At 40.9% G+C, this 26310-nt stretch overlaps 2 protein-coding genes and 1 long non-coding RNA gene across 10 annotated transcripts in view; 1 reads left to right on the top strand and 2 right to left on the bottom strand.

Moving 5' to 3' along the window:
• Window positions 1–5228: 5228 nt before the first annotated feature.
• On the bottom strand, window positions 5229–19911 carry SCML1 (Scm polycomb group protein like 1). Its single transcript, XM_061179372.1, has 6 exons — window positions 19636–19911; window positions 15073–15221; window positions 10195–10299; window positions 9272–9794; window positions 7837–7988; window positions 5229–6535 (listed from the first exon to the last, which is right to left on the bottom strand). The coding sequence occupies exons 2-6, from the start codon at window positions 15100–15102 to the stop codon at window positions 6410–6412; spliced, it is 936 nt and encodes a 311-aa protein (XP_061035355.1). The 5' UTR covers window positions 15103–15221; window positions 19636–19911; the 3' UTR covers window positions 5229–6409.
• Window positions 19912–20257: 346 nt separating this feature from the next.
• Window positions 20258–26310, top strand: part of LOC133082679 (uncharacterized) — a 91850-nt gene continuing 85797 nt past the window's right edge. For both annotated transcript variants that reach the window (XR_009698973.1, XR_009698972.1), the window contains exons 1-3: window positions 20258–20306; window positions 20525–20611; window positions 23434–23487. This is a non-coding gene — a long non-coding RNA (uncharacterized LOC133082679). The remainder of the gene's footprint in view (window positions 20307–20524; window positions 20612–23433; window positions 23488–26310) is intronic.
• Window positions 23623–26310, bottom strand: part of NHS (NHS actin remodeling regulator) — a 339549-nt gene continuing 336861 nt past the window's right edge. For all 7 annotated transcript variants that reach the window (XM_061179367.1, XM_061179364.1, XM_061179366.1 and 4 more), the window contains one exon: window positions 23623–25219. In XM_061179367.1, the coding sequence (XP_061035350.1) occupies window positions 24610–25219 (610 nt within the window). In that variant the 3' untranslated portion in view covers window positions 23623–24609. The remainder of the gene's footprint in view (window positions 25220–26310) is intronic.

Genomic DNA, 26310 nt, shown 5'->3' with positions numbered 1-26310 from the left:
TATTTTTTGTTTATTTGCAGATGAATTTCTGTCCAGTCCTTTATTTTTTAATGTTTAAAGCAAGTGACAAGGTAGGTAAAAGCATATAATTGTTAAGATCCACCCTTGAATCTTTTTTAATATGGGCGTTTAATCTACTTATACATGATATTAAATTAAGTTGGTCTTCTGACACATTATGCTTTTTTCTTAGGTTTCGCTCTTTCTGCCTCCCGCTAAATGGCAATGCGGTATTTCCTTTTATCTTCCACAGTGATGTAAACATGATATGGCCTGTGTTTTTGTAATTAAACAATTATTATAAAAGCAATACACTGCAGACAAATCAGAAAGATAAGCAAAATGAAATGAAACATACTCAGAATCCTACCTACCTATAGACGCCCTCTGTAAACATGTTTGTATCTATCTTCCCAAATGTCTTCCCAATATGTAAGCACATCTATATACAAACACACAATAGAATCCTCTAGAGGTGTCATGCTTCTCACAGCTACTTCACCTTTGCCGCATTTTATACACTCATCAATTGCCCAAATATTTGTGTTGTCTAACGCTGTCTTCCCAGATAGATAGGAAGCAGTCTAAGGTAAGGGGTTTCACCTATTTTGTTTACTCTTATATGCCGAGCTGCCCGTCGTTTAGTGCCTTTCTGGATGTACTTTCTCCTAACTCAACTTTTTAAAATACATTAAAAAAACCACACAACCATTCCCAGCATGCGCTCCTAGCAGGGCTCTTCTCGGCTCAGCTTCCACCTACAGTGCTGTGCCTGCGACCCACAGGCTCGCCTCCACGGATAGCATCAGTCTTCTCTGCCTCCTTCCCTATGGTTTGCTGGGGGGTTTGGAACTGATGTCACCGAAGGAAAAAGCAAGAGGTAGAGCTTGGCCAAGCCACGAATGACCATACCTCATGGGGATCAGGGTATACTGGCAAAAACGAACCACGGGGGGCTTTTTCCAGTATATGTGAGAGAGACTTGCTTATATTTATAAGTGCTCCGAGGCTGATCCAGGGAATGGGGAGGGCTCTAGGGTAGGGAGGACGTGCAGACCAGGGCCCACCTTTGGAATGCAGGGCGGACAGTTTGCTTCCGCTCCTCGCAATGTGATGTTTCCCCTGTTTTGTCCAGCAGCTTGGATGGAACTGAACCTTTTCAGACAAAGGGATTTATTTCCTTTTCCCCTTATATCTTAAGGCTCTCCCCTCAGTGCTGATAGCACCCCTAAAGCCAGAGAACGTGGCCCTGTAACACCAGAGTTGCCTCTAGTATAGCAGTGAGAGTGGGCAAGCTCGTCTGAGGATGTGCTCACTGTGGAGAGCTGCTTTCAGGGTTCAACTTCACCAAGCTAAAACAGGGGAAACATCGGGAGTCCTCAACCTCGGAGGACTTATAAATATAAGCAAATCCCAGCACCACACTGTGGAAACAGCCCCAGAAACTTAAACACACCTCATTTATTCAGCTAACTGTGACTACAGTTCCTTATGCAGCTTGAAAAAGCAGCACTTTTCCTCCCATCATCACTGTTCCTAGTCATGATGTTTAATTTTTAATTTCTAATATTATTACAGAAGGGCATGGCTTTTTCATGCTTACAGAGGGAGTCTGTATGGTCAGGCCACCCAAGATGGCTGTTCTCTTGCTCTCTGTACATCCCCCTGCTGGGCCAGTGCCTGCTTCATCTAATCTTTAGCAAACATCTCCACCTGATAGCTCATCAAAGGGGAGGTGAGGGGCGTGCCCCTCGGCTGGTTTCCCTGGTAACTGATGAGCCAACCTGATGTCAATTTCCACTATAACTGGGAACCTCCCCCTCTCCTGGGGAGCGAAGCCTGCCGCCATGTCCTGCCCACCGGCCGCCGCACACAGTGGGGTGTCGCTCCAGGACCTTGCTTCAGACAGGTAAGCTCCCCCGTCCATTAAACCATGATGTCTCCGTCGCCGACTCTGGGCCCTTTCTTTGGTCTTGTAGCTGGGCAAGTACAGGCCTTGTAGGCCTGCGGGGTGCAGCCCAATTGGTAGAGCCAGCGGGGAGACCGAGGAAGCTCCTGTGAGCGCCGAGATGTCAGGAAATAAGGACGCGCAACGGAAAGTTGCAGGGGCGTCACCTAGCATGAGGGGCCTGAAAGTTCCAGGGGTGATCCTGAAAGTTGCAGGGGAAGTCCCGGGGTGGCCGTCCGCTAGTATGTGGGGCCCTAGGGTGGCTGGCCTTGATGAATGGGGCTGCCAAGACAGTACCGAGGACTCATAGTCACCCCAAGGCCATGGCGGAGATATTGGCGCCATTACGGTGGGAAAACGAAGTGGCCGCAGCTGTGGGCTGGCAGGTGCGTTTTATACCGAGAAAGGCCACGGAGGCTGAGCTAACAGCTGAGGTGAAGGTTGACTTGAACGCTGATTCTTTCTCCTCTGAAACTGAGGCATGTGCATGTGAGTGACTGATAACGTGTTATTGCCTGTTACTGTTGTTTAAACTGAATTGGCTTTTTAGAAACTGAAAAAAAAAAAAACCCTGAAAATGTCCACGATGGGACTCTTTTGACATTCTAAAACTGTTTTTTGCATATGCCCTTAAAGGAGGTTAGCTTTCTAGAAGGAATTGGTATTTCTCTTCCTGTGCCTTTGCGATGTAAATGATCTACCTGGGCTCTCTGGAACTTTAATCACCTTTTATCTTTTTTTTTTAAATTGAAGTAGAGTTTATTTACAATGTTGTGTTAGTTTCAGGTTTACAGCAAAGTGATTCAGGTATACTTTTATCTATTCCTTTTCAGATTCTTTTCTATTAGTTTATTGCAAGATGTTGAATATAGTTCCCTGTGCTATACAGTAGGACCTTGTTGTTTATCTGTTTTATATAGAGTAGCTTGTGTCTGCTAATCCCAAACTCCTAATTTATCCCTCCTCCCCACCTTTCCCCTTTGGGACCCATAAGTTTGTTTTCTATGTCTGTGAGTCTGTTTGTTCATTTGAACCTTTTTTTTGGATTCCACATTGAGTGATATCATACGATATGTCTTTGTCTTACTTCACCTAGTATGATGATCTCTAGGTCCACCCATATTGCTGCAGATGGCATTATTTCATTCAAAAAGAGGCCTTTTAAAATTTTAGCAGGAAAACTGTGAGATCTTTGTCTATATATGTAAATGTATGTCTCTGCGTACCTTATAAATATGAAGTGTCTGCCTCCAAATGGCATTGCCAAGATTGGTTTGTGGATGAGCTCTGTTTAAGTGGCTTAAAAGAAATTAGACGCTTATGTAAATTCTCAGAAATATAAAAAAGACTGGCTTGAATGAATTTCAGGTTCATGTGGCCTGGGAAATATTCAGTACTGAATTGGTATCTGGTATTGAAGCTAGCTTAAGCTTGTTGGTTTGATTAACATAGACATGTCTTTAGAATCATCAATGTTAAGTATAACACTTCTGTTGTACCTAGGTTTACTAGAGATCAAATAACACCTTACTGTATCTGTTGCAAATACGTCAGCAAGGAAAATAACTTGATACGATGAAACTTTAAGTAAACATAAATAAGAGCTTTTATGTAAACTCTATAGGAATAATTACATTTTGGGAAGGTCTATCTAAAATAATCTTTCCAGATTTTGGTAACTTGAAACTAAACCAAGTTAAGAGAATTCATTGACTACCTGCGTAATTTCAAACAGGATAAAATATTGGAACATTAATTGCTGGGCAGATCTAAATTCACCTACCTTTGCTTTCTTAGGAGAGGAAGACTAGAGCATAAGTTTTCCAATCAGGAAATGCTGGTATGACAAACAGTTCACAATTACTTGCTTCTTGGTTTTTGCTGTTGATTAAGGTTTTCAAGGGTTGAGATTATCACTGGTCATAATTCTAGTTATTGTAACCAAGTTTCTTTATGGATTACATTGTAGTCAGATGTTTAACCGTGCCTTTTTAAGTCTTCTGTCATTTATAGGAAGTTATAGTTGTACTCTGATGCTTTTGCAAAAGAGTTTCATCTTCAAGATGATCCATAGGAAGGCCCTTTGGACAAGTACAGGTCTCTGATAAATTTTAGATCATACTGCTGAACTGGGTAAGATATTAAAAAATCCTAATGGAAAACTTGAGGCTTCATAAAAAGTTAATGGATCGGTTACTGAGTGAACTGGTGAATATGGTTATAATTTTTATGGTTTTTGTCTGGAATATTACTGGTTTTGATCTGTGTTTTCCAGATATAGGGAAGTCCTTCCCCTCAAGTTAGTTTTGGGTAGAATGGAAAAATTTTTCTCTTCTGCCTGGTCTCTCCAGACATTGGAGACTCTTGGGTTCTGAGCAGCCTTATCAGGTGAATGGGAAAGACTGTCTCCTGGCATGTGCAGGAATCACGATGTTTAGGGATTCTCTAGAAGAGAGAAATCCACTGAGGTGCGGGCTAATAGCAGGCCTTTGGCATGGCTTTCCTGGCTTTGAGAGGCTTTTTGGGAATTCGGTCTGAGACTACTTCTGAAGAATTCCACCACAGCCAGTTTGGAGGACCCTATGTGGTCAATTGACCAGACTTATTCTGTAAACAAATTTAGTCTTGATTTGGCTGTGTTTCATGGAGATGAGGGTAATTTTAGAGAGGAAAATTTGTTTCAGTGGATGTTAAATTCTAGTTCGGCTAATTGTCTGCATTAATGAAAGTTATTGTGTTAGCCATACTTTTGCCTTGATATTCAGGATGGAGAGAGAATTCTCTAGTGAAGTTGTCACAGAGTATAACTACTCATGACATGTATCACTGCTTGCTCTAAGTCTTCAAGCAAGTAAAATCAAATCTGAGGCTTTGACATTAATGGTTGCGGTTATTAAACTTTATTATATTTTAAAATCTAAAAACTGTAAAACATAGTATTTATACAAACACCTGAGGACTGTTCAAGTGGCACAGCATCTTCACACAAACAATTTGAAAGAAGGACAAGTTTAAATTAGAATCTTGTCTTGTAACACAAAAGAAATAACATGGACGAAAAAGCCCTTTAAATCATATACGCCCAGTAAATAGTTGCATTTGCTTATAAAGTACACTTGGTTTTCTAAAAACAAAACATACAGTCTTACCCCTGGTGAACATCTTACTGGCATTTATAACAAATGGCTAATACAATTAGCACCATTTCTCATAGCTTATAACATTACACTAAATATTACACAATATAACGATGTAATAAATAAAACAACAATGAACACGTTCCATGTGAAAGTTCTGATTTTTAAAATCAAGTTTAAAATGACAAATCAGAACTGATGTACTTTCCAAAGTTTAGTAGGATAAATGGCTCAGAAAGGAAATTAACTAGAAACATTGCACAAGACAGAACTTCCCTGTAGGGAAACCTTGAAGTGTGAGCTGAGAGGTACCAGTGATGTCAAACGATGTGCATATGTTTTACAGAATAAAAAAACTCACTATATGTAGAGTGGATCTTTACCTCTGTGGAAGTGTAAAGTGCCATTTTAAATTAAAAAAGATTTACTTGTGTGTATACTTCAGATACAGAATAAAATATATATATGAAACAGTACCCATATGAGGAATAAACAGATAATAAAACACATCTTTAAAACACTTGGACATAGGCATCTTCGTGGAGAGATGTGAACAATGAATGCCTAGTTAAATGTTGAAGCTTAGACAAAATAAGGAAGTTTTAAAATAAAACATATTAATTGAAAAGAATATAGTCAGACTCCATCCAACCCACCCTTGTAGTGTAATATCTCTTGCATAAAATGACTATCTACCTTATAATTTTAAAAAACTGGTAAGAACACTTCAAGAAATCCTAAAAGGCTGCTTTTTTTTTTCTTTAAACAGGAACAGGTAAAACATACAGCGAAATAATAACAGAAAGGAAAGTGATTTATGTGGCTATTCCCTTTCAGGAAACTGATAGAACACGAACAGAACATTGCAGTAACAGACATAAAGTAGTTGAGAAAGAGATGATATATCTACAGTTGCATCTTTAAATTCTCTTCTAAAGAAAACTCCTCATGGATTTCCTTAAAGAACCCGTCAATCCCTCCCTGACTACTTTCCCCTTTGGGATTTGGCTGTTTTGGTTTTACATATAAACATTAACCAAAATCAAAGGTGTTTCTCTGTTTCCTGCATGAAGTGTATCTGTAAACTATGCAATGAAAATAATGAAAAGATACAAAGAACAAACCACCAGTTTGACTATGCTAGTGCTAACATGTTAAATGGCTTCTAAAGAAGTAGACTGGACTGTCCCAGGGTTCTGCGATTTTGGATACACCGTATTTTAGAGGAACCTTCTACACAACAAAAACTTCTAAGGGCAGAGAAAAGATGGCATTGGTCTCCCTAGAATTAAGTCCAGTCTAATCTACACACTTTTTTAATTGTCTAAGTATCTGTCTTTTTAAGCCTTTCAATGTAGTGGCACAGCTTCACGGCTGTCCCCAGCTTAAGCCCCATGTACTTCATCATCATGTCACTCTTGAGCAGTAGCAGAGCTTTCCCGTCAATTTCCTACAGAGAGAAGGAAATTAAAATAATTAATAAAGCTTTCATATTTTATCAGAATGGTTATTCCTTTCTATGTAAGAACATGTAACACCAATTAGAGGGCAGCTCATTCCAGATGTATATTCTCTGAATATGCAACTGCTTGATGGAAACTATTAAAAATCTAATTTGTACAGTGAAGCATCACTTAATCATCTGTAAATTTGCTTCAAATTTTAAGAAAAAGGAAATTTAACCTAATATCTTAAAAATGTCCTAAGCATCAAACTACCTAATTTTAAATATCGTGTGTTGAACAAACTACTGCATAGCTGTGACAAAAAGTAAAAACTATCAATGGTAAAAATGAATTTCAGATGGTCATTAACTTTCTTAGAAGGGCTGGGAACATGAGTATGTCAGCTATAAGTGTGCTATACAGTGCTGTCTTAACACTGAAAGCTAATCAGTTGTCGGAAGCTAATTAGATGCTAAAAACTAATTACTGATTTTCTTACCATATTGAAAAGGGTACATCAGATATGTGGGCACTAATTTTATTCATGAGGAAACACTATAAAAAACATTACTTGATAGTCACAAGGTATCCTCCAAATGTAGAAAAGAATTAATTGACCAAATGATGCTGCTGAAGCATATTATTTGGTTTTCACAAGTTCTGGTTTAAAAATAAAACTACTGAATCATATATCACTGGCTGAAGGGACCTGAAGTCCCTCACAGTACTGCCTTTGTCAGGTACCGTCTATGCATTTTCTACTAAGTAAAACTAGAAATTAAAGAAATTAGAACTTAAAATTTAGCCCATGATGTTACTTTGTAAATGGCATAAGGGTATCAGCATCCCAAATCATCAATAACCATATAAGGTCAACAGAATTGAGCCAAATGGAATCAGTTGCTGGATTCATCGGGCATCATAACAAGGAAGACACCCTGTCACAGCTGTGGTCACCCCTCCTACTCACGGTCCTGGGGCCGAGCAGGGAGCAGGTGGGGAGGACAATCCTTGTAACTGTTGTTACAAAGGAGAAGACACCTGAGAGTGGCCATGCCGAATCATCATCTCTTGAGAACTTGAAGACTTGTAGTATTTTAGGTACTCGGGTACCCATTTAAAGCACAGATCCAGCCTCCACCCTTTAAGGCTCTAACTTTGGGCAAAGTAAACTTTCTCGCATATGGAAAAATCAGTTGATAGGGTTCCCCCACCATCCACACTAATCAGTATCCAACTGAAGGGCCTGCACAGAGGTCATTCAAAGTCATTATGGCAGGAAAACCAGATCAAAACATAACATTACATGTTGCCTGAAGAGGTCGGTGAGGGGGCCTGATGTCTGAGGATCTATGTGTTTCAGAAACAGGATCACTTCATCCACAGACCAGGTTGAAGGGTCATCAAGTAAGCTCTGTTTGAGGACACCCGGGTCACTTCCAACTGGTGAACTTGGAGCTTCAATGAGGGGAAAAAAGACAAATCATACTTGACCTGATCATTATCCTGAAAGAAGAGATGTTAGGTAGGGAGGAATTGTCTCATTCCTAGAACCTTCTGTGAAGTACCCCGGCATGGACCCAGGACTCCAAGGTAAAATCCAGGGAAAGCCTAGACAAAGATGACCTGAGGATGGCTACTCAAGAATGTCCCACCTGACCTCCCCCAAACAACAAAAGCAGCTTCGGAAGACACCTTAAAGCTTCAAAGATCATAAAACAGACTGAGCAATCTGAGGCCTCTTGGGCCACAGACAAAATACAGCAAAAGATCTGTTACTTGGGTTAAATTAGGTTAATCTAAGATAACCTACTGCTCTCTTACTTTGAGAGAAATTCTTTGAAATACTTCATCTCTGTCCTCTTGGTCTCTCCAGATGAGGTTTATTTTACTTGCTAATTGCAATGGAAATCCCCAGAATTTAGTTTTATAATTGCTTAAATTTATTCATTTTAATCAATGAATTTCAATAACCCCCATTATCTTTGAGAACCAAATCAGTTCTTTACTGAATCTCTTCCATGGCTTTAAAATTCACGTCTTTCAAGGCTTAAATGCGTATCTGCAATTTTGAAAACAACAAGACTTCTGCTCAGCTAGGTCAGAAGTAACTTTAACATTACACTGAATACCTCTTTCAAGTTTCACTGCATGGTAATAGATATTCTGGTTGAAGGTTTATGTTTAAAAAAGAAATACGTGAGGCATGAAACAATTTAGGTGCTCATACCTCAAAACGTTTTAGGTGTGCTGTTCACTACGTTGTACTGAAATTTCTTTGTGTCCAGACAGGTATTCATTTACTCAGCCAGAGTGCTCTACTCCCTAAAGTTAGCACGTGGTAACGGACGCGGCTTTTGTAATTCGCCGGACCGTCAACACAAATTTGACCTTTGTTCCTGTGAATTAGCCTAAAGTGTACCTTTTCTCTCCTGTCATCTGGGCTCTGGCCATTTTAGGAGCATTTTAATTATTTACACAGGGAAAGGGTAAAGAAAAACAGAAGATAAAAAAACTCACAATGGGATCATTATGAGTATTAGTGGAGAAGAGGCGTGTCAGCTGACTGGCACAGTGCAGGCACATCATAGACACTCAAGAAGTCTTAGTCATCGTTCTGAGTGCTGCCCCAAACTAGCCCTCAAGATGGGAAACAAACAGCTTCCACAAGCTTGCATCAAGGCTGTTGAGGAATATAGGGTGAATAATGCTACTTGTAACACGTGTCAGTTCGCACTCACCGAAGCCGGTCGGGAGGTAGACAGGTGAGCCAGCATGGCTGAGCCTATTGTTTTCCAGTAAAGCTGGGTAGACGATCATGTCACGGTTACGTGCTGGACTGCGTTCACCCTGGGTCAGCATGGTTGCAGGTTCGGCTGCAGTGGCCTGGGTGGCTAAGAAAAGACCGCAGGTGCTGTGGGCCGCTGGATTGTGGCAGCAAGGCGTGGAGGAGGAGCCCTGCATGGGGTCCTCAGGCGTGTAGTACTGCTGGTAGGAATGCGCGGAGAAGACGGAGGGGACCATCGGGCTCTGGCTGAGGCCTGGCTCCTGCTCCTGCTCCTGCTCCGGAGACTCCTTGGACTGGAAAGATGTTCCCATAGGGTTGCTCTGGGAATCATTTTGTGGCCTTCGTACTGGCGAAGTGGGGCTATAACTTTCAGGGTAAGAGAATGGAGAGGAAGGCTCCCTCTTCCTCATTTTCTGGTATTTGATCTTTTTAGAAAGCAGGTAATTATAATTTTTATATGCATATCCAAGTGGCTTCTGAAATGACACAAACCCAGCATAAACCAACTGTGATTGAGTGAAAGAAAAAGGAAATAAATAATAAATACATTCATGATTACTTTCCATGGAAGACTGCTTTATATTATTAAAGATAAATGCTCTATTTTGATTACATGATTTCTATTCCTCTTCAACCCTACATTTTAATTGCATTTTATATATTATGGTTACAAACATAAAAATACCCATTGTCATACATTGCTCAAACCTAAACTTCAGCATTTTTCCTGCAGAGGTTTAGTCTCCCATCTGCTGCTACAGCAAGTATAGATCAGCCTTGCTCATCTCACAGTTATTAGTTCTCTCTCACTTCTGACTGGCATCTTTAGAAACCAGAGGTTTATTATAGTTGTGAAAATATTTTTATAACACTTACACGATTTTGCCACAATGACTTCATACAAAAACGGTGGATTTTTGTAACCTTTCCATGAATAACATCAAACTTCTTATCCAGGTTTTGAATAGCATCACAGATGACCTATTATAATACAGACTATTAGTAGTTTCTACTTCAAAAGGAAAGGAACATAAAAAATACCATTAAGCCAAAGTCAAAGTTTGAAAGTTTTCAAGCCGTCAGAAATCTCTTGTTTCCCACTTGATGCCTGGCTGTTGGTGACCCAGAGCCGAGCTGGCTGAGATAAGGCGCCCCAACCTCCCACTCAACTACTCCATGTCACACAGGCATTTTAAGAAGCTTGAATACTGGGAAGTAAATGTACCACAATTCCTATAAGCCATCACATTTATGATGGAGTCATTTTACAGCAAGGAAGGTGCTATTTTAGGAAAGAAATTTTCAAATCTGCTAAAAGGCCAAAGAGCCTCTTTCCATATAATGATGGTATAAACTAATAGGCAGTGAGGGGTCCACTCTGGAAAGAACAGTGAGCCAAATACAACAGATGTGACCTTTGGCTTCAGAGTATTTTAAAGTCATGCAATTAACAATTAACCTTACAAAACCTTTGAGTACGCGGCCCCTGTATGCCAATCAAGTATGTGACTGATAAAACCGGAGAATTCTTGAAATACACAGAAATTTCATTTGGGCAAAAATACACTTAAAAGGCCAGAACCATTACATCATTCATTCAAATAAACATTTATTGAAGGCCTACCACCTGTGAGAACTACTTTGCTAGATGCTGGGAATGTGGACATTAAAAAGAAAAAAGAAAGAAAAAGAAAAAGGAAAAAAAACCCAGCTCCTACCCTAAGGAACTCCCATTTTAGCTGGAGAGAGACAAGTGAAGAGACAAGGTCAACAGAGAAAGTGACCAGCAGCCTGGAGCAGTGGATTTCAGTGTGCTCCGTGGGCCAGCAGCATCGACACCATCTACTAGCTTGTTGGAAATGAAAACTCTCCCACCTCAGACTGGGAACTCTGAGATCGAGGGCAGTGATCTGTGTTTTCACAAGCCCTCTAGGTGATTCTGATGCACGATGAAGCGTGAGACCCACTGGCTCTCAGCCCTGAATAACTAGCACAGGCTCTAGGGGAACACAGTTGGGTTCAAGTTACTTAACTTCTCTGTTGTTCAATTTCCTTATAAATAGAATCGGGATGAAAACCTCTCTCAGTTCTGTTGAGGACAAAACAGCGTGCTACAGTATTAATACCAACATAATAATAATAGTACATGATGACTGGTCTGATAGTGCTCAATCATCTATTAGTATTATTATTGCCACGATACAGATAAGAACAAGAGGCTAAGCGTGCACAGAAGAGCAAGACCTAATCCAGGCTGGAAGTCGTGGCAGGATTTTCGAAGAAGGAGGTATCTGCGTTGAGAATGAAAAGATGAGAAGGTGTTCACTAGGTAGAGATGTACAGAGGAGCATACAGGGCAGAAGGAACAGTATATTCTAAAATACCCAACAAATTAGGAGTATGGGATTAACTGATATAAACTACTATACATAAAACAGATAAACAAGGATTTACTGTAGAGCACAGGGAATTATACCCCAAATCTTATAATAACCTATAATGGAATATAATCAGCAAAAACCCCGAATTACTATGCTCTACACCTGGAACTAACACAATATTATAAATCAGCTATACTTCAATAAAAAAAAATTAAAACAGAAATTAAAAACACCCAAACAGAAAACAGGAAGTCAAATGTTTAGAAAGTGAACATAAATGACGATCAAAGAGCTGGGTTACGATGGGAAGGAGAGAGAGAGGATGACAGCTATAGAGGGATGGGAGGCAAAAAGGAGTGGTTTTTTTAAACCTGTGGGAGAATGACTATGCTGAGAGTGATGGAGACAGAGGCTGAAGACACAAGAGACAGGGGGATGAAGGGAGGTGTCTGAGCACAGGGAAAGAGGGTCAGATGCAGAAACCAGCAGAGGTGTTAGCCTTACAGAGGAAACACTTTTCCCACTCCAGTGGTCAGGAAGGAGGTCGTCAGAGATGGATCCAGGCAAGTGTGAGGGCTGTGGGGAGAGGAATCAGGACTTGGAGGGGATTTCGGCTCCACACCCTCCATTTTCTCCACGAAATAAGAGAACAGGATTGGGGTTGCCTGAGGATCACCAGTCCCCAGTGGAGGTCCTCCCCTCTGCTTCCCAGCCTGGACAGGGCTGGGGTTTTACTAAAGGGGGTGCTGGGCGAGGATTAAAAAAGGACAGATGGAAGTGCTGCACCGTGTGGTCTAGACTGGTAAGGGAAGGCGCTGAAGAAAGGAGGGAGCTAGCACACTAGGAGAAATGGAGAGCATCCCTTAGCTGTGACTTTGGAACCTGGGCATGTCTTAGCGGAGATACTCTATCCCACCACATCTTGCACAATCGCTCAGAAGGTCCTGGCAGAGCAGTGTCAACCCAGTTCATCGTGGATGCTGATGTAAAGCAAGCAGGGGAGAGCACTGCTCAAAAATCAGAACTCCCTACGTCGTCCCTGCATTCCCACTCTCTGTACATCCTTCCCCGGAAGACAAGACACGTTCCCTTTAAGTATTCCACTGCTGTTCTCTATAATGATGAAGACTCCCATAAACATTTTTTACTTTTCAAAGTATGTTCATTGTATTCAAGAAACTTTTTTATATGTTAAGAAACATGTATTTGTTTATAAATGTTCACTGCTTCTAGGGTATGCCGCTCACAGAATCCTTGATAATTACATACTTCTATCAATCTCCACCAACACGTCAATTTTTACAAAATCCCCTCAAAACTATGGAAGATAAACTCTTTAAAAAATGGTGGGCTGCCATTTTGTTTCAACTGAAATATCTTGACATGCATTTAGGCACATACTAAGTTTTATCCAAATCAGCCACCTTCCTTTAAAGATTTTGTAGGGGAAATTAATTTAGTATTGAGCAATTTAGATGAAGGAGACATAACTATTATACATTTGATCAGTTAAGGGCTTTTACAAAAGGCTATGAAACCTCCATATTGCTATTTCAAAACTTTCACCTGAAGATGCTATTCTAACTAGAAATTGTTAAAAAAATCATCACAATGAGAGCGATAATCATAAGCAATTTGATACAGTAAAATTTCAATTGTACACCCCTTTATATGATATAAAGAGAATTTAAGCTTAATATTTTAGAAAACTACATTTGAGAGACAGAACTTTTTGTACCTGGCAGTGAGTAAGGACATCCAGAACTGTTTTTTGTTGCTCTTCGTTGTAGGATGTGTTAGATATAACACTTGCCTGCTGATATTTTAAAAGTTGAGTAGTTAATACTTTACTTCTATGAAAGTCAAACTGAACAGTAAGTGGGAAAAAAACACTATTTATTTAACTTGTTTTTGTTTTTCACCAACTTTTCAAAGAGTTTCGGAAGTATTAATCTAAAGCAGACACAAAATAAAAAACCTCATGTTAATATGAGAATGAAAATGATCGCTGCTAATTAAGAAAGGGATTAAGGAAAGAATTTATTATATCAGAAGGACGGAGGTTTAGAGTTTTGCACTGAAAAAATGAGTAAAAACTGCTCTGAATTTTCTACTCTACAAGGAAAAGAGGGAAGTGAAATGGTTAATTGCTCATTGTCTAATGAAAGGAAGCAGACAAATTCAAGAGAGACTAATGTTTTCTTGAGTGTGAGTTTAGAGGAACTCTAGTTTATGAAGAATTTTTTCTTTAAAATGGTTAAGTGTTAATATATTTGGCAAATGCCAATTAACATTACTTACATTATTGATATATGCAGTATTTGGTTCATATGCATAAAGAACAGTGTTATCATCATCATAAGCAGGGATTCGTGTTCTTATCTAAGGAAAATTTATTAATAAATTAAAAGGAAAGATGATAGAACTTAAAAGAAAAACTGAGGACTTCAGTTTCACTTTCAAGAAGCTCCAAAAACCAATTTGTGATATCAAGGGACCTTTGTAAATACTATGACTATAGGAAAAGATGTCCTTGCAAAACTGTTTTCTCATTAACTTAACCACACTTAAGACATCGTTTTCCTCTTGTGTACCTCGGGGTAGAAAGACTATTCTTCTAGTAATTTAGCACCAGAACTGCTGTAAAAGCAAGTATTTCTAACTACAAAGAATCCTGTTCATGGCTTTTGAGTTTTAAATAGACCAACAGTACCACTCTGTGGACAAAATAGGAAACCCTTAAGCACCTATCTTTTTTTTTTTTTCCCCTGCACTTGGAGGCTTGTGGGATCTTAGTTCCTCCACCAGGGATAGAATCTTGGAGTCCGAAGCACTGAACCACCAGGGAATTCCCCACACCTATGTTTCTTGATAAATTAATCTCTAAATCACCTAAAACATTTTGGGGGGAAATAAGACAGGGCATAACTAAGTAAAGAGACAGTAAACAGCCATTACATTTCATTTAATAACTCTTTATTCTAAGAATGGATTATGAACTATAGGAATAATCTTAAACATACATAGAAGTATGTATGTCTGTTTCAAAAGAGAAAATAATGTGGAATTGGGCTATATATTGATACTTATAAAAATATACCATGTTACCTTTGTATAGGGCCTTATGCTTTGCAAAGTGCTTTCACATAATTATGTGAAAAGAGTCAGAAAAAAAAAATGACTCTTGGTAGGTAGTTAAAATTTAAAAACTTGCACACAAATGTTCATAGCAGCTTTATACATCACTGTCCAAAACTCATGAACTGTGTATTTACAATCTCTGCATTTCACTGTACAAAATTCAATTCAATTTAGAAAAAAAATAGAACACAATGAAAAGAACAAAGACAGATTTTCAATTTGAAATACAAACCACATCGACTTCACTGGAGCAGCTGGACATCTTTTTTGTGCAACCAGAGCAACTCTGCTTTCTCTGAGCTGGGCCTAATTATTTTTAAACTTGCTGGAGGGTTATTTGCGAAACTGCTTGGTCACCTAGGACTGGTAGATCTTCAACTCCTGAAAAGCAACGCATAAAAAAGTTACTTCACCCACTTACTGCCTTAATAAACTTAATATGGATATGTTCTCAGAATACCAACTCAAGTTGAATTGGAGTCCTGGCTGAAGTTGAGAGAGCAACAAAATGAGAATTCTTCCATTAGTGATTTAGAATAAACCTTTAAAAACTGAAGGGCTTTATTGCCCACGCGTAGGAATAAGAATCCAGATCAAACACAGTTCCAAATTGTGAAGCGGATGCTCCACAACCTAAAGGCTACAGAGTAAGTGCTGGAGACAAATGAACAACAGAGCATGAGTCCTAACTGCTTTAGTCAAGGAGCTCAGAGGCTTTTTACTCAGGGAGGCTGCGGGCCTCCAAACGTGAGTCAGGAGTCTCTTCTGGCTTGGGCCGCCCACCACGGTGCGGCCTGGAGAGACCACTAAAGACATCGCCTCCTCCCCTGCTCGGTGAAAACTGGGTGAGATTACGTCTAAGGTCATTTCAGCGCTAAGATTATGATTGCTTCCGTAGTTAAATTTTATATTAAACCTAAAGGACTGTATGTGAAAAATAAGCCAAAAACTCTTCTAGAATTATGTAGGCTCGGTTATGGTTCTGAGTCATTCATCTCTGCCACCAGGAAGACATTGAGTGCAATGCTGTCATATCATATCTTGTAGTAGATTTGAACGCTGGCATCACAGTACTGGGAGGGGCATTAATGAGAGAGCTAGGTTCCCTTTATCCATCCTGAGCCAGGGCAGGAATGAGAGGCGGAATGAAGGGAAAAGTAACTCTCAAGTTAGACAAATGCAGTCTAATAATGTGGAATAAATTCAAGTTATTAAATACCACCAATTTGAGCTGTAACTTGAACCAAATTTTACTTTTTTAGACTATGTTTATTTTTTCTGATTATACAGCTAATACAAGTTATGAATACTTAAACTGGTGTTTTCATACAAAGGAAGACTACACAGCTATGAGAATAAACCAACTATTGCTACACACAACGAGAAGGACGCATCTCAGGAATCTCAAAACTACAACCTTGAGTAAAAGCCAGACCCAGAAAAGAATACAGTGTATGAGCTCAAAAAGAGGCAAAAGTAAAAGAAGTCTTTCTAAATTAATACCTTTAGATATACCGTAGCCACTTCAACAACTTCTTCGTTTCCTATCTTGCAAACAGGCCATGATTTGTTTAACTAGTCCCAAGTCATGGATATTCAAAAGTCACTCCTCAAGTCTTGCTCTTACAAAGAACACTGCAGAGCAGGCTCCCACCTCTACTTGAACTCACACAGAAAGAGAATAGTGAGTTAAAGCTTCCCAACTCTAGGGACCATTTCTTATACTCTGACTGTATTTCTAACAACTTTGTTTTAGAGATTTAAATATATAATTTTTCTTTAAATTTGAACTATACCACGAAGTATAGATAATAGCATCTAACAGATTTTACTGCTTACTCTGTGCCAGGCAATGTTCTAAGCACGTGATGTATGTTAATTCATTTAGTATTCCTGACAACCCTACAGGGCAGGCTCTATTATCATCCCCATTTTCCTTAAAACAAAACTGAGGCAAAGAGACTTTAAGTAACTTACCCAGGTCTCACAGTAAGTAGTGCAGTACGACTCCAGAGTCTATGCGCTTTACTTCTTCATTATTAAAATCACTTGGAATCCCTTTTCGACGAAGAACAAAATCAAATCCAAAACTCCTACCATGGCCTACAAGGTCTTTACAGTCAGGTGCCTCCACACTGCTCAGAGGTCACCTCTTATCACTTGTCCCTTTGCTCTAAGCCTAAGATACTTACTAGCTGGCCTTTTACAAACAAAGTTTGCCAACCATTGTTAGAGACTCTGACAGACAGTTCCCTAATGGCTTAATTACAATGCTGCTAAAACTCGGCTGTAGACACAGAGGCAGCATACATGGAGTCTCCCAGCAGACGCCCACCTGGTACCTCTCTCTCTCTCTCTGGGACACTGACAAATCAACGCGACCTTGCACTCTTTGAACCTCTGCGCCTGCCATGTCCTCTGCCCTCAATACCCTGCACCCCACAAGACCGCTCTACGTAGGAGAAGCAACTCAAAACTTCAAGGCTTCATTCAACTTCCATCTCCACAAAGCAAAGGTGCTATGTCACCCCATCTGGAAGTGACACTGCTCTCCCAGAAGTACCAGAACACTCACACTTTAACGCTTTTAAAACAATTGTCACATGTTGGCTAGTTACAGGAGAGGCAACATCAAATAGCATTAAGACCTTAGGGTTTGGGTCCCAGCTCCTCCACTTACTAGCTGTGTGACTCTGGACAACTTACTTCTCTGTGCTTTTAAAAAAAATCTGTAAAATGGGGATAATAGTACAAACCTTATAGAGTTATGAGGATTATGTGAATTAATATATGTCAAGTGCTTAGAACAATGACTGGCATAGCAAAGGCACGCACTCTTTATTTACTTATTTATTTTTGGCTGTGTTGGGTCTTCATTTCTGTGCGAGGGCCCTCTCCAGTTGCGGCGAGCGGGGGGGCCACTCTTCATCGCGGTGCGCGGGCCTCTCACTATCGCGGCCCCTCCTGTTGTGGAGCACAGGCTCCAGACGCGCAGGCTCAGTAGTTGTGGCTCACGGGCCCAGCTGCTCCGCGGCATGTGGGATCTTCCCAGACCAGGGCTCGAACCCGTGTCCCCTGCATCGGCAGGCAGATTCTCAACCACCGTGCCACCAGGGAAGCCTCAAGGCACGCACTCTTGGCTACTATTATTTTATTATTTGGGTAGTCACGACATCCTCCCAATGAATCTATTTGTCATGGGGCACGTGGACTGCAAATTCTCAGGATCATAACATGTAATTATCACTCACATTGCAGCCTTCACTGCAGATATAGCAACCATTTCCCTTAAATGAATTTTAAGTAGCAAGGCACTGTGCAAAGAACTGGGCTTTAAGAAATACCTGAATCTGAATCTAAATCGCAAAATTTGCTACTTTGCTTTAGGCAGGGATTTAACCCCTCTGTGTCTCTATTTCTTAACCTGTGAAGTTGGAATAATAGCTACCTCACAGGGCTGTGTTAAGACCAAATGACAGTTAAGCACTCAGCATCATGTCTGGTTCCCAGCAGGCAAAGCATAAGTTTTAGTTCCCCTTCACTTCTTCCCGCAAGGTAAGTAAAGCTTCTGCAACATTTTCTTAGAGCCCAACTATGACTAGATTATGCGAAACTAATATAATTCGTTGAATTCAAAATCCTGCAAAAGAAGTTTACTTAAGGTGAAGCTCATTTACATTTTACCACAGGAAGTCTAGACTCTTGAAAACGTAAGAACAGGAAACCATCTGGTTTTTAAAAAGACACATTTTAGACATTAAAGACATTTCAGACATTTTTCAAAAGTCACTTGAGGATTCTGCTCCCAGGGTGTAAGGCATTCCCTTGCCACCAACTTATCACGACGACGAGGGATGAAAACGGCGTTTCACCCAAAAACCACTGCAAGGAATACTCGGCAAAACAGGGCAGATTGCAATAGCCAGACCCCTCCACATTTTTTTTTTTTAAACAAGACCGTGTCAATACACTGATCACTTTCTAAAAATCCTGTCAGGACTCTCAAAAGCAGCCCTTCTGCTGGCCATATCAAACTTCAGCGGCTACAAAGTCGGCCAGACTGGGGATAATGCCGCCCAAACTGTATCCCCATCACCCATCAGGGAATCGAGCCCATGCCCTGCTTTATAAAACACCGTGCAGAAAAGTTGCTCGTTAAATCACGATTTGTAAACATTAAGCCAGTTTAAAACTCCAGAGCAGTCCGACTTCAGGGAGAGCCAGGTAAAGGGGGGGGGGAGCGATCCCCAAGAGACGAAGATATCAAACTACCGTGCTCAATCCACATCTTTACTTTGTTTAGCCTCGCGTACGTATTTACAACAGTGAGGCTGCACTGTCTTTGATCTATCGAGGTTACCATCAAAGCCTCAGAATCAACGTTTGCATCTCAAAAAAATGTTACAACGAACCAACTCGCTAGTTAATAGATTTTCCAAACTCAAAATTCGAACAAGTCTGAGAGCCTTGGTCGTTCGTCGCCCCCTCACCCACCAAGGAAGAGAAAGGATGAAAAAGGATCGGCTCTTAGAAAGTCGGCACAAAGTACTCAATAAGCGGCCACATCTCAAGCCTACGCGCTGGCATCCCGGGAGGGGCGGTGGGAACCACCCCGAATCATCCCAAACCACCCCAACTGCAGCGCGGCTGCAATTCCAGAGCGGACTCGGTCTTTCCGAAAAGGCAAATCCTTTCTCTTCCCTCAGGCAAACGCTTTCTCTTCCCTCAGGCAAACCCTCCTCCCCCGCCACCCCGCTCCGGAGCCCCACAGCCGTGAAGTAAAATCGCTCCTCACCTGCTTCAGGCGCACACCTAAGACAAGAAAGTTCAAAGGGAAGAAAAAGTGCCACTTGAGAGACCTTTGCTGGCGCCAGAGCCCGCCAAACCGGCCTCCGGAGGGCCCGGGAGCCAGGTAGCAATGGCGCCTCTCCCCGGGCGGCGACGGTTTTAACGGTTATCACCACTCGACGCCTGAAACGGTCCTCGCGCCGGAAATAGGGTCCGACCACGTGATGCGCCGGCCGGAACCCCACGGAAGCTGAGGCGCAACACTCGTGCCGGTGAGCACCCGCGTACTTAGGTTCCCACGTGCGCAGCCGGCCGCTGACCAATCAGCGGCCGCTACAAGACAACGCCTGGGCCGTCAGCCGACCAATCCAGCGGACCTCAGAGCCGTCGCAGGGGGGCGGGCATTGCTAGGGCGACTGCCAAGGGGAGAGGCTCTGGTTCCCTCAGCGCGGCCGCAGTTCCGGCCTCCGAGCCCCTGTAGCTCGGCGTTCGTTCGCGGGGGCTGGTGGGATCGGAACCCCGTGCTAGACCGAAAACACGAGCCTCTAAGGCTGAGAGGGGTTTAGTGCGGCTGCGCAGGAGCGACGGCGCGCGCGACTCTTCCTGTGGTGGAGCGGGTTTAAGGAGGGGGCTCGCGGGGGTGAGGCGTTTAGGTGCGTGGCCTCCCCACTCTCGTTGGTTAGTTCTTTGAAGCTTTTTTTTTTTTTAAATGTAATTCCCCCCTTTCCCTCCTCCCTCTCCCTCCCTCTGTGACGCACCACAGACGTCGACATTGACTCAATCCCAGGTGTGCTCGTCAGTGCTGGAATTCGAAGGGGGAGGGAGCGGGGCTTTAGGAATTGTGGTTTGGTACATACCGGGAAAAGTTATTTTTAAAAGTTGTTATCTCTCCACAGGGTGAGGTAACACAGACCTTGGAGCCAGATTTGCTGGGTTTGTACCCCAGCCCCAACAGTTAAGCGCTCTATGGCTTTGCAACTCAGGTAAATGGCTCTGTGCTTCAGTTTCCCCATCCGTAAAATGGGCACAACGTGGGGGGGTGCTTCATGAGTTAGAGTAGGCAAAGCACTTAGAACAGTATCTGGCACATAAATTTGCGTAATAAAGGGTACATGACATTACTTAGTGGCACATCGAGGTTGCTCATCTCAGGAAGGAGGCACAGTCTGAGTATCAGAAGCAAAGCAGGTAACTTTAAAGTAAAGCCATAAATATTTTCCTGGCCTGGAGAGGTACAGGAAAGTATACTGGACATTGGAAATGTATTCTTTTTTCTCTCAAATACAAAGCAAAATTGGAGCCGGTTACAGAGACAGTATTCATTATTATCATTATTTTTTTTGCTCATACTTTTGCCATAGCAGTTCCCCTCCCATATGTCCAGTCTCCTATAAAACACTTGCCGTTTGTGAAACCCCAGGAGTGCAATTACATAGCAATGAAGAGAGCAGCCAGTTGTTTAATTGCAGTCACGTTTATTTGCAGTTTCTATACACACTTTCTAGGTAATCAAACTTTTCTGGTACATTTTTTTTTGAGAGGGGTTCACAATGAAACTGTCACCATTTTTACTAAAAATAAATACAAGACTTAAAGTGTTGCACAGCTCTAAAATATACAAAGGCTTGAATTGAATGTAAACGTTGAAAACATCTTACAAAAGAAACCGTTTTTGCAACGATTTAAAAAGTTCATATTTACAAATATTACAAAAATACAAAATGGAGGCAAGTCCATAAACCATTGTCTTTCGGCCAGCATGAACTGGTTCTAGTACCAAAAGAGCTACACTGTAACCTTCCTCATAGTTGTAAATCTTTGTCATGATCTAGTTCTCTCAGTCTGCCACCACTGCAGCACATGTACTCGCTGAACTCTGGCAAAGAGCAAACAGTGTGTTTTGTTTGCTGCAACCAGTCTATGTCCTCTACTTAGCCAAAAAAAAATCAAAAACTCAGGAAAAAAAAATTTCCCCCACACAATATAGACATGTTGTATAAACACAAAAGAAGAAAAAATTAGCATCAGTGCAAACAACAAAAGAAAAGTTTGGGTTGATGTTCCTCACAATACCTAATGTGTGTACCCTGCTTTAAGACGGCAGTGATGTTGAAGACAGCCCTCTAAATCTTGGTCTTACGTGCTATGTGATAAAGCCATGGAAAATTACTAAGGAATTTCTTGCTTTTTTTTTTTTTTAAACTCAGTTTGTTACTCAATACTCTTTTGCACAGTGAATTTTAAATCCATCTTTATCTGGGTTTTTTTTTTTAAATCTATGAAATATAAAATAGAGAAACTCTGCTATAGATTTTTAGAGTAAACAAAATAAGTAAAACTATATTCTAAGGGTTAGTTCTGTGATCATTACATATAGACGGTATCTTATTGCCTCACAATTCAAGGCAGTATGTATTTTAAAATATATATAGTACCATTACTTAAATTAATGTCAATAATAAGGTGACATATTTGTTAAAGCCAATTTGTGTGTTTTCTGTTCAAGATTTAGAATCACTTTTAAAGCCTACATACCTTTCTTTATGCTTAAAAAACCCCTAACTACACAAAAGCCGTACTGCAAACGAGCTGCTTTTATGAAAATTACAAAAGATCACCTATTGTGACTGGAAATGACTTTTTTTTATTGCATTTGTCTAAAAACCTTACTTTTAAAAGTTTGCCAAGTGTACTTTTCAAAGTATGAGAAAAAGTTATTCATGTTCCCATGTGGTGTCAAACCATGCTGGTTTTCTTAACTAATGGGTTCCAATGAGAAATGATGGTCCACTTTTTTCAAACCCCCAAACATTTTTCTTTTAGTAAAAAGTATAACACTTCGTAAATGTTCAAATATACGCTTTACCAGGTAGCTTATCTATCCCTGCACAAGCACACGCGCGTGCGCGCGCGCACACACACACACACACACACACACACACACACACATACACATTCACATTCTCCCTCCTCTACCCCGCCACCCCCAGCACCCATTTTACATACAAGGATGACAAGAAATTAAGAAACACAATTTGATAGTGAAAACAAATAGGAGAATAAACCAGACATTTTTTTTTCTTTCCAAAGAAACAAACAAAAACCCAACAGCAATCAGATTCTGTAATTCTCACTCTGTAACATCTTAAAAAGTGTTTCTATTGAAAGATAGCATCTTCTTAGGCCAGGCTTTCTCCTTCATATTGCATGAATTAAACCAAAACCACAAACCCCCTTTCACACATCCTACTTTCCCAAATACCACTTGCATAAGCTTAAAGCGAGCTGCTTATCAATTTCTTGGTAACTCTGGTATGTTCTATCACTCTAATCACATTCTATTCTTTTATAGGCCGTATTCCTTCTTAGTTCTCTACTTTCTACCTTCTCCCATTCAAAACATTCCAAGTACATAACTGCTTATATTTCCGACATGTCATTTCAAACATTAGTATCAGTTCATTTCAAAATCACAGGTGTAAAACCCATTTGCAGATTTCAACTGGTAACTACATTTTTTTTTCAGTTTTAAGACAAGAAAATTCAAGTAATTTCAAGTAATTCAGCTTGTTTCCCTGCCTTCATTTTATCAGAGCACTTGCCCTGACATTTCCTTTCCCACCCACCACCCTCCCCTTTTGCCATCAAGCAGATAGAGTAAAATCAGACAAAAACTCAGTTATATGTAGCATTGTGAACCAGAGCTGCTCCCCGTTCCCAGTTTAACAGTGAATATAAATAATGCATATACACATACCTATTTCCCAACTACGTTGTTCACAGTGTCATTTCTGTTAATTTTTAGGTAGCATGAATCTCATCAGCACAGAGAGAAAGCTTCGCTGAAAACTCATTGCAGGTACTTACTGATAAATCCACAGCTCTGTGGCATGCTTATGTTTTATTTTCGTTCGTTAAAGAATCTGGAGCTAATTGCTAAACTGTTTAAGGAGTTTAAAGATTATAGTCCTCAGATTAGGACTGTTTATGTCCCCAGTAGTGTAATATAAACCATAACCTAAAATTAACTACTGTTTTCCCTACTCATTCTCCTTAAAGCAATCCACTGAAAAATTGAAGTTTAAAGGACACTGTCAAGTGCTGTTGTTCAGGGCTTTATGTTGAGAATGATGATTTCTCTCCCTGATTTTTTTTTAAAAAAATCAAAAGCATGCTTTTCATTCTGTCCAAATTGCCACATGGCACATCACAGCCACGTGTTACCAGTAGTTTGGTGCTGCAGTTTGTCACAAAAATGGTTAAGTCTGAATTCATTATTTTAAATTAATCACATTTCACTATATGACCTCGAGATATCCTTTATTTCACCAGTTTAAAATTCATATTTTGAGGTTTATCACTCAGAAATCATATTGGTGGACATTTAAATATGGTATTTGATACGAAAATGGTATTCACAGAATACAGTTATTACACTTTATTTGTTGTGTTCTATAAGCAGTTGGTGTGTGGTAGATAATTGGCCACATGCCCACTCGTCATCCATAAATCTATTTACACATTTTTATCAAAAATATGGTATTTACATGTGTGTAGTTCTTCTAAATTTTGCTTTAGTTCATTTTAATGTAAAAATATACCAAACCTCCAGAGTATTTCATCTTCTTAAGAATTATGACAGTGAGGGCTTTGTTTTCTGAATAGGCAGCTCTGGGAAAACTTTTTCTAGGTTTCATGAAAAGCAGACATTTTCAAATTCTCTATTATCAAAAGGAATGAGATTGGGTAAATCAAACTACCCTAAAGAAAAATATGAAAGACAGTGCAGCTACTTAAAAATATGGAAAATGATCAAGAAAGACCAAACCACCTTCCGTTTCCCCAGCAAATATTTAGGAACTCGTTGGTAAGCGTGATGGTACCCCACCATGTGCTGACTTCTCCCCAGTCTTCCGTTCTGTTCCTCCATCCTCATATGACTAAGGTTTTGGCCTTTGACAGCCAGCCTGGCATGGGCCACCTATGTTGAGCTCTGGGAGGATCGGTCATCATGTGGGCTCCCATCGGAATTTTCTGTCTCGCCTTCGGAGATGGCCTGCATGGGCGCATTATACAGCCTGCAACGGACACTGTAGCGGCTGCTGCTGGCCGCAGGGGGAGCCCGGGAACGTCCAACCCTTGCCGATGCCGGGGTGGCAAAGTTCTTTGAGGAGAACCCTTCTGCATTAACCCGTGGGGAGCATGGAGAGAGGGGGGACAGCGCTTCAGTTCCCGGTGCCCCCTGATGGGCCTCATGGGTGCTTTGGGGGGACTCGGCTGTGAGTTCCCCGGGAGGTTTGGGCAGGATGGGACTCTTCAGGATCTCAGTAGCAGACATACGGTAACTGGAATCCGAGCGACTGCCTTTCTTGAGGAGTAATAGCTTAAACTCTTCATTCGATGTGTTGGACTTTTTGGCATTTCGGTAGATGAGGCCAGGAGACCTCTGGCTGTTTGGGGTGGTCACATTGCTGTTGGTTGAGGTGACAGAACCAGCACTGTTGCTGCTACTGCTGCCCAGGGAAGCTCTAGATTTACTTCGAACAGACATGTCCCCAGAATCTTTTCTTCCAAGTACTTTCCTCTTGGACCTTTTAAGAAAAGGAACAATCTCAGTCCACATACACTTTAATGAAACTAAGAGTGTTACGTCACACTCAGCCATCTCCTTAAAGAGCAGTTTGTTGTACCCTGTCTGATGGGATACTAAGCATTAGGGCTGTAGGGGTGAGGATTAAGATACATTGCTTGCCCTCGTGGCACTCACAGCCTGAGGGAAATTCTCCAATAACCAGTGGACATGAATTAGGTTTTGGAAATGACCATTTCACATAATGACTAATGTGGAGGCTAGAGGTTCTAGGGGAGGACTTACTGGGAAGTTTCACAAGAGTACAAGAAAATACTGCTCTCTGACTCTTGGTTAGAGTGTAGGTGGTGAAGGACTGTCACTTTTATTCAACCTGTCTCTGCAATACAGATGAAATCCTCTGATGCCTGGGATTGGCTTCCAGTGAATACCAGGAGAGCAAAGTGGAAGGAGGTGTGGATGGGACAGGACTGGCCATAGGCTGATGGTTGATAGGCTTGGGTGATGGATATGTCTGTGTGTGTGTTTGGCTGGGGGTGGGGGCAGGCAGTGGTGCGTTATACTATTCTGTCTACTCTTAAAATTCCTCCATATAAAGAAATTTCTTACATGACTTCTTGAATAAGTCAGTCCATTTTGGCTGCAGATACCATTTGCCATAGCTGCCCAGGAATATCTGTCTACAGTGTATTAATCAGTAAGCCAACTTTCTGGAGGAGCTGGAAACCTAGACCACCTCTGGAGCTCTTAAAGCTCTGTGCACTATAAACTCTCAAGAAAAGAAAATTTTTATTGTCACTGTGCTGCACATAAATAAATAAGCAAACAAATTCTGCATAAATGTAAATCTAAGATTACCAAACTCTGTAAGCCTACCAAACCTAGGCACCCATCCATCATTATTATATTATTTCTTTTGATAAATAAACAGGCATAAATTTCGTGAACTTAGTCACTGAGTCAGCATGACTCAGTTCATTGCTACGTACTGGCAGCATGCTTTCTCACCAACCTAAAAACCTGTAGGTTAGAGAAAATGTCAGCTTTGCAATTGGACACCAGCCTGATTTTGGTTCACTGAAAGCTTTGTGG

Source organism: Eubalaena glacialis, chromosome X (genome assembly GCF_028564815.1).
Source record: "Eubalaena glacialis isolate mEubGla1 chromosome X, mEubGla1.1.hap2.+ XY, whole genome shotgun sequence".
Taxonomy (NCBI): Eukaryota; Metazoa; Chordata; class Mammalia; order Artiodactyla; family Balaenidae; genus Eubalaena; species Eubalaena glacialis.
Note: the sequence above shows the minus strand (reverse complement) of the source record. Positions and strands in the feature narration are given on the sequence as shown.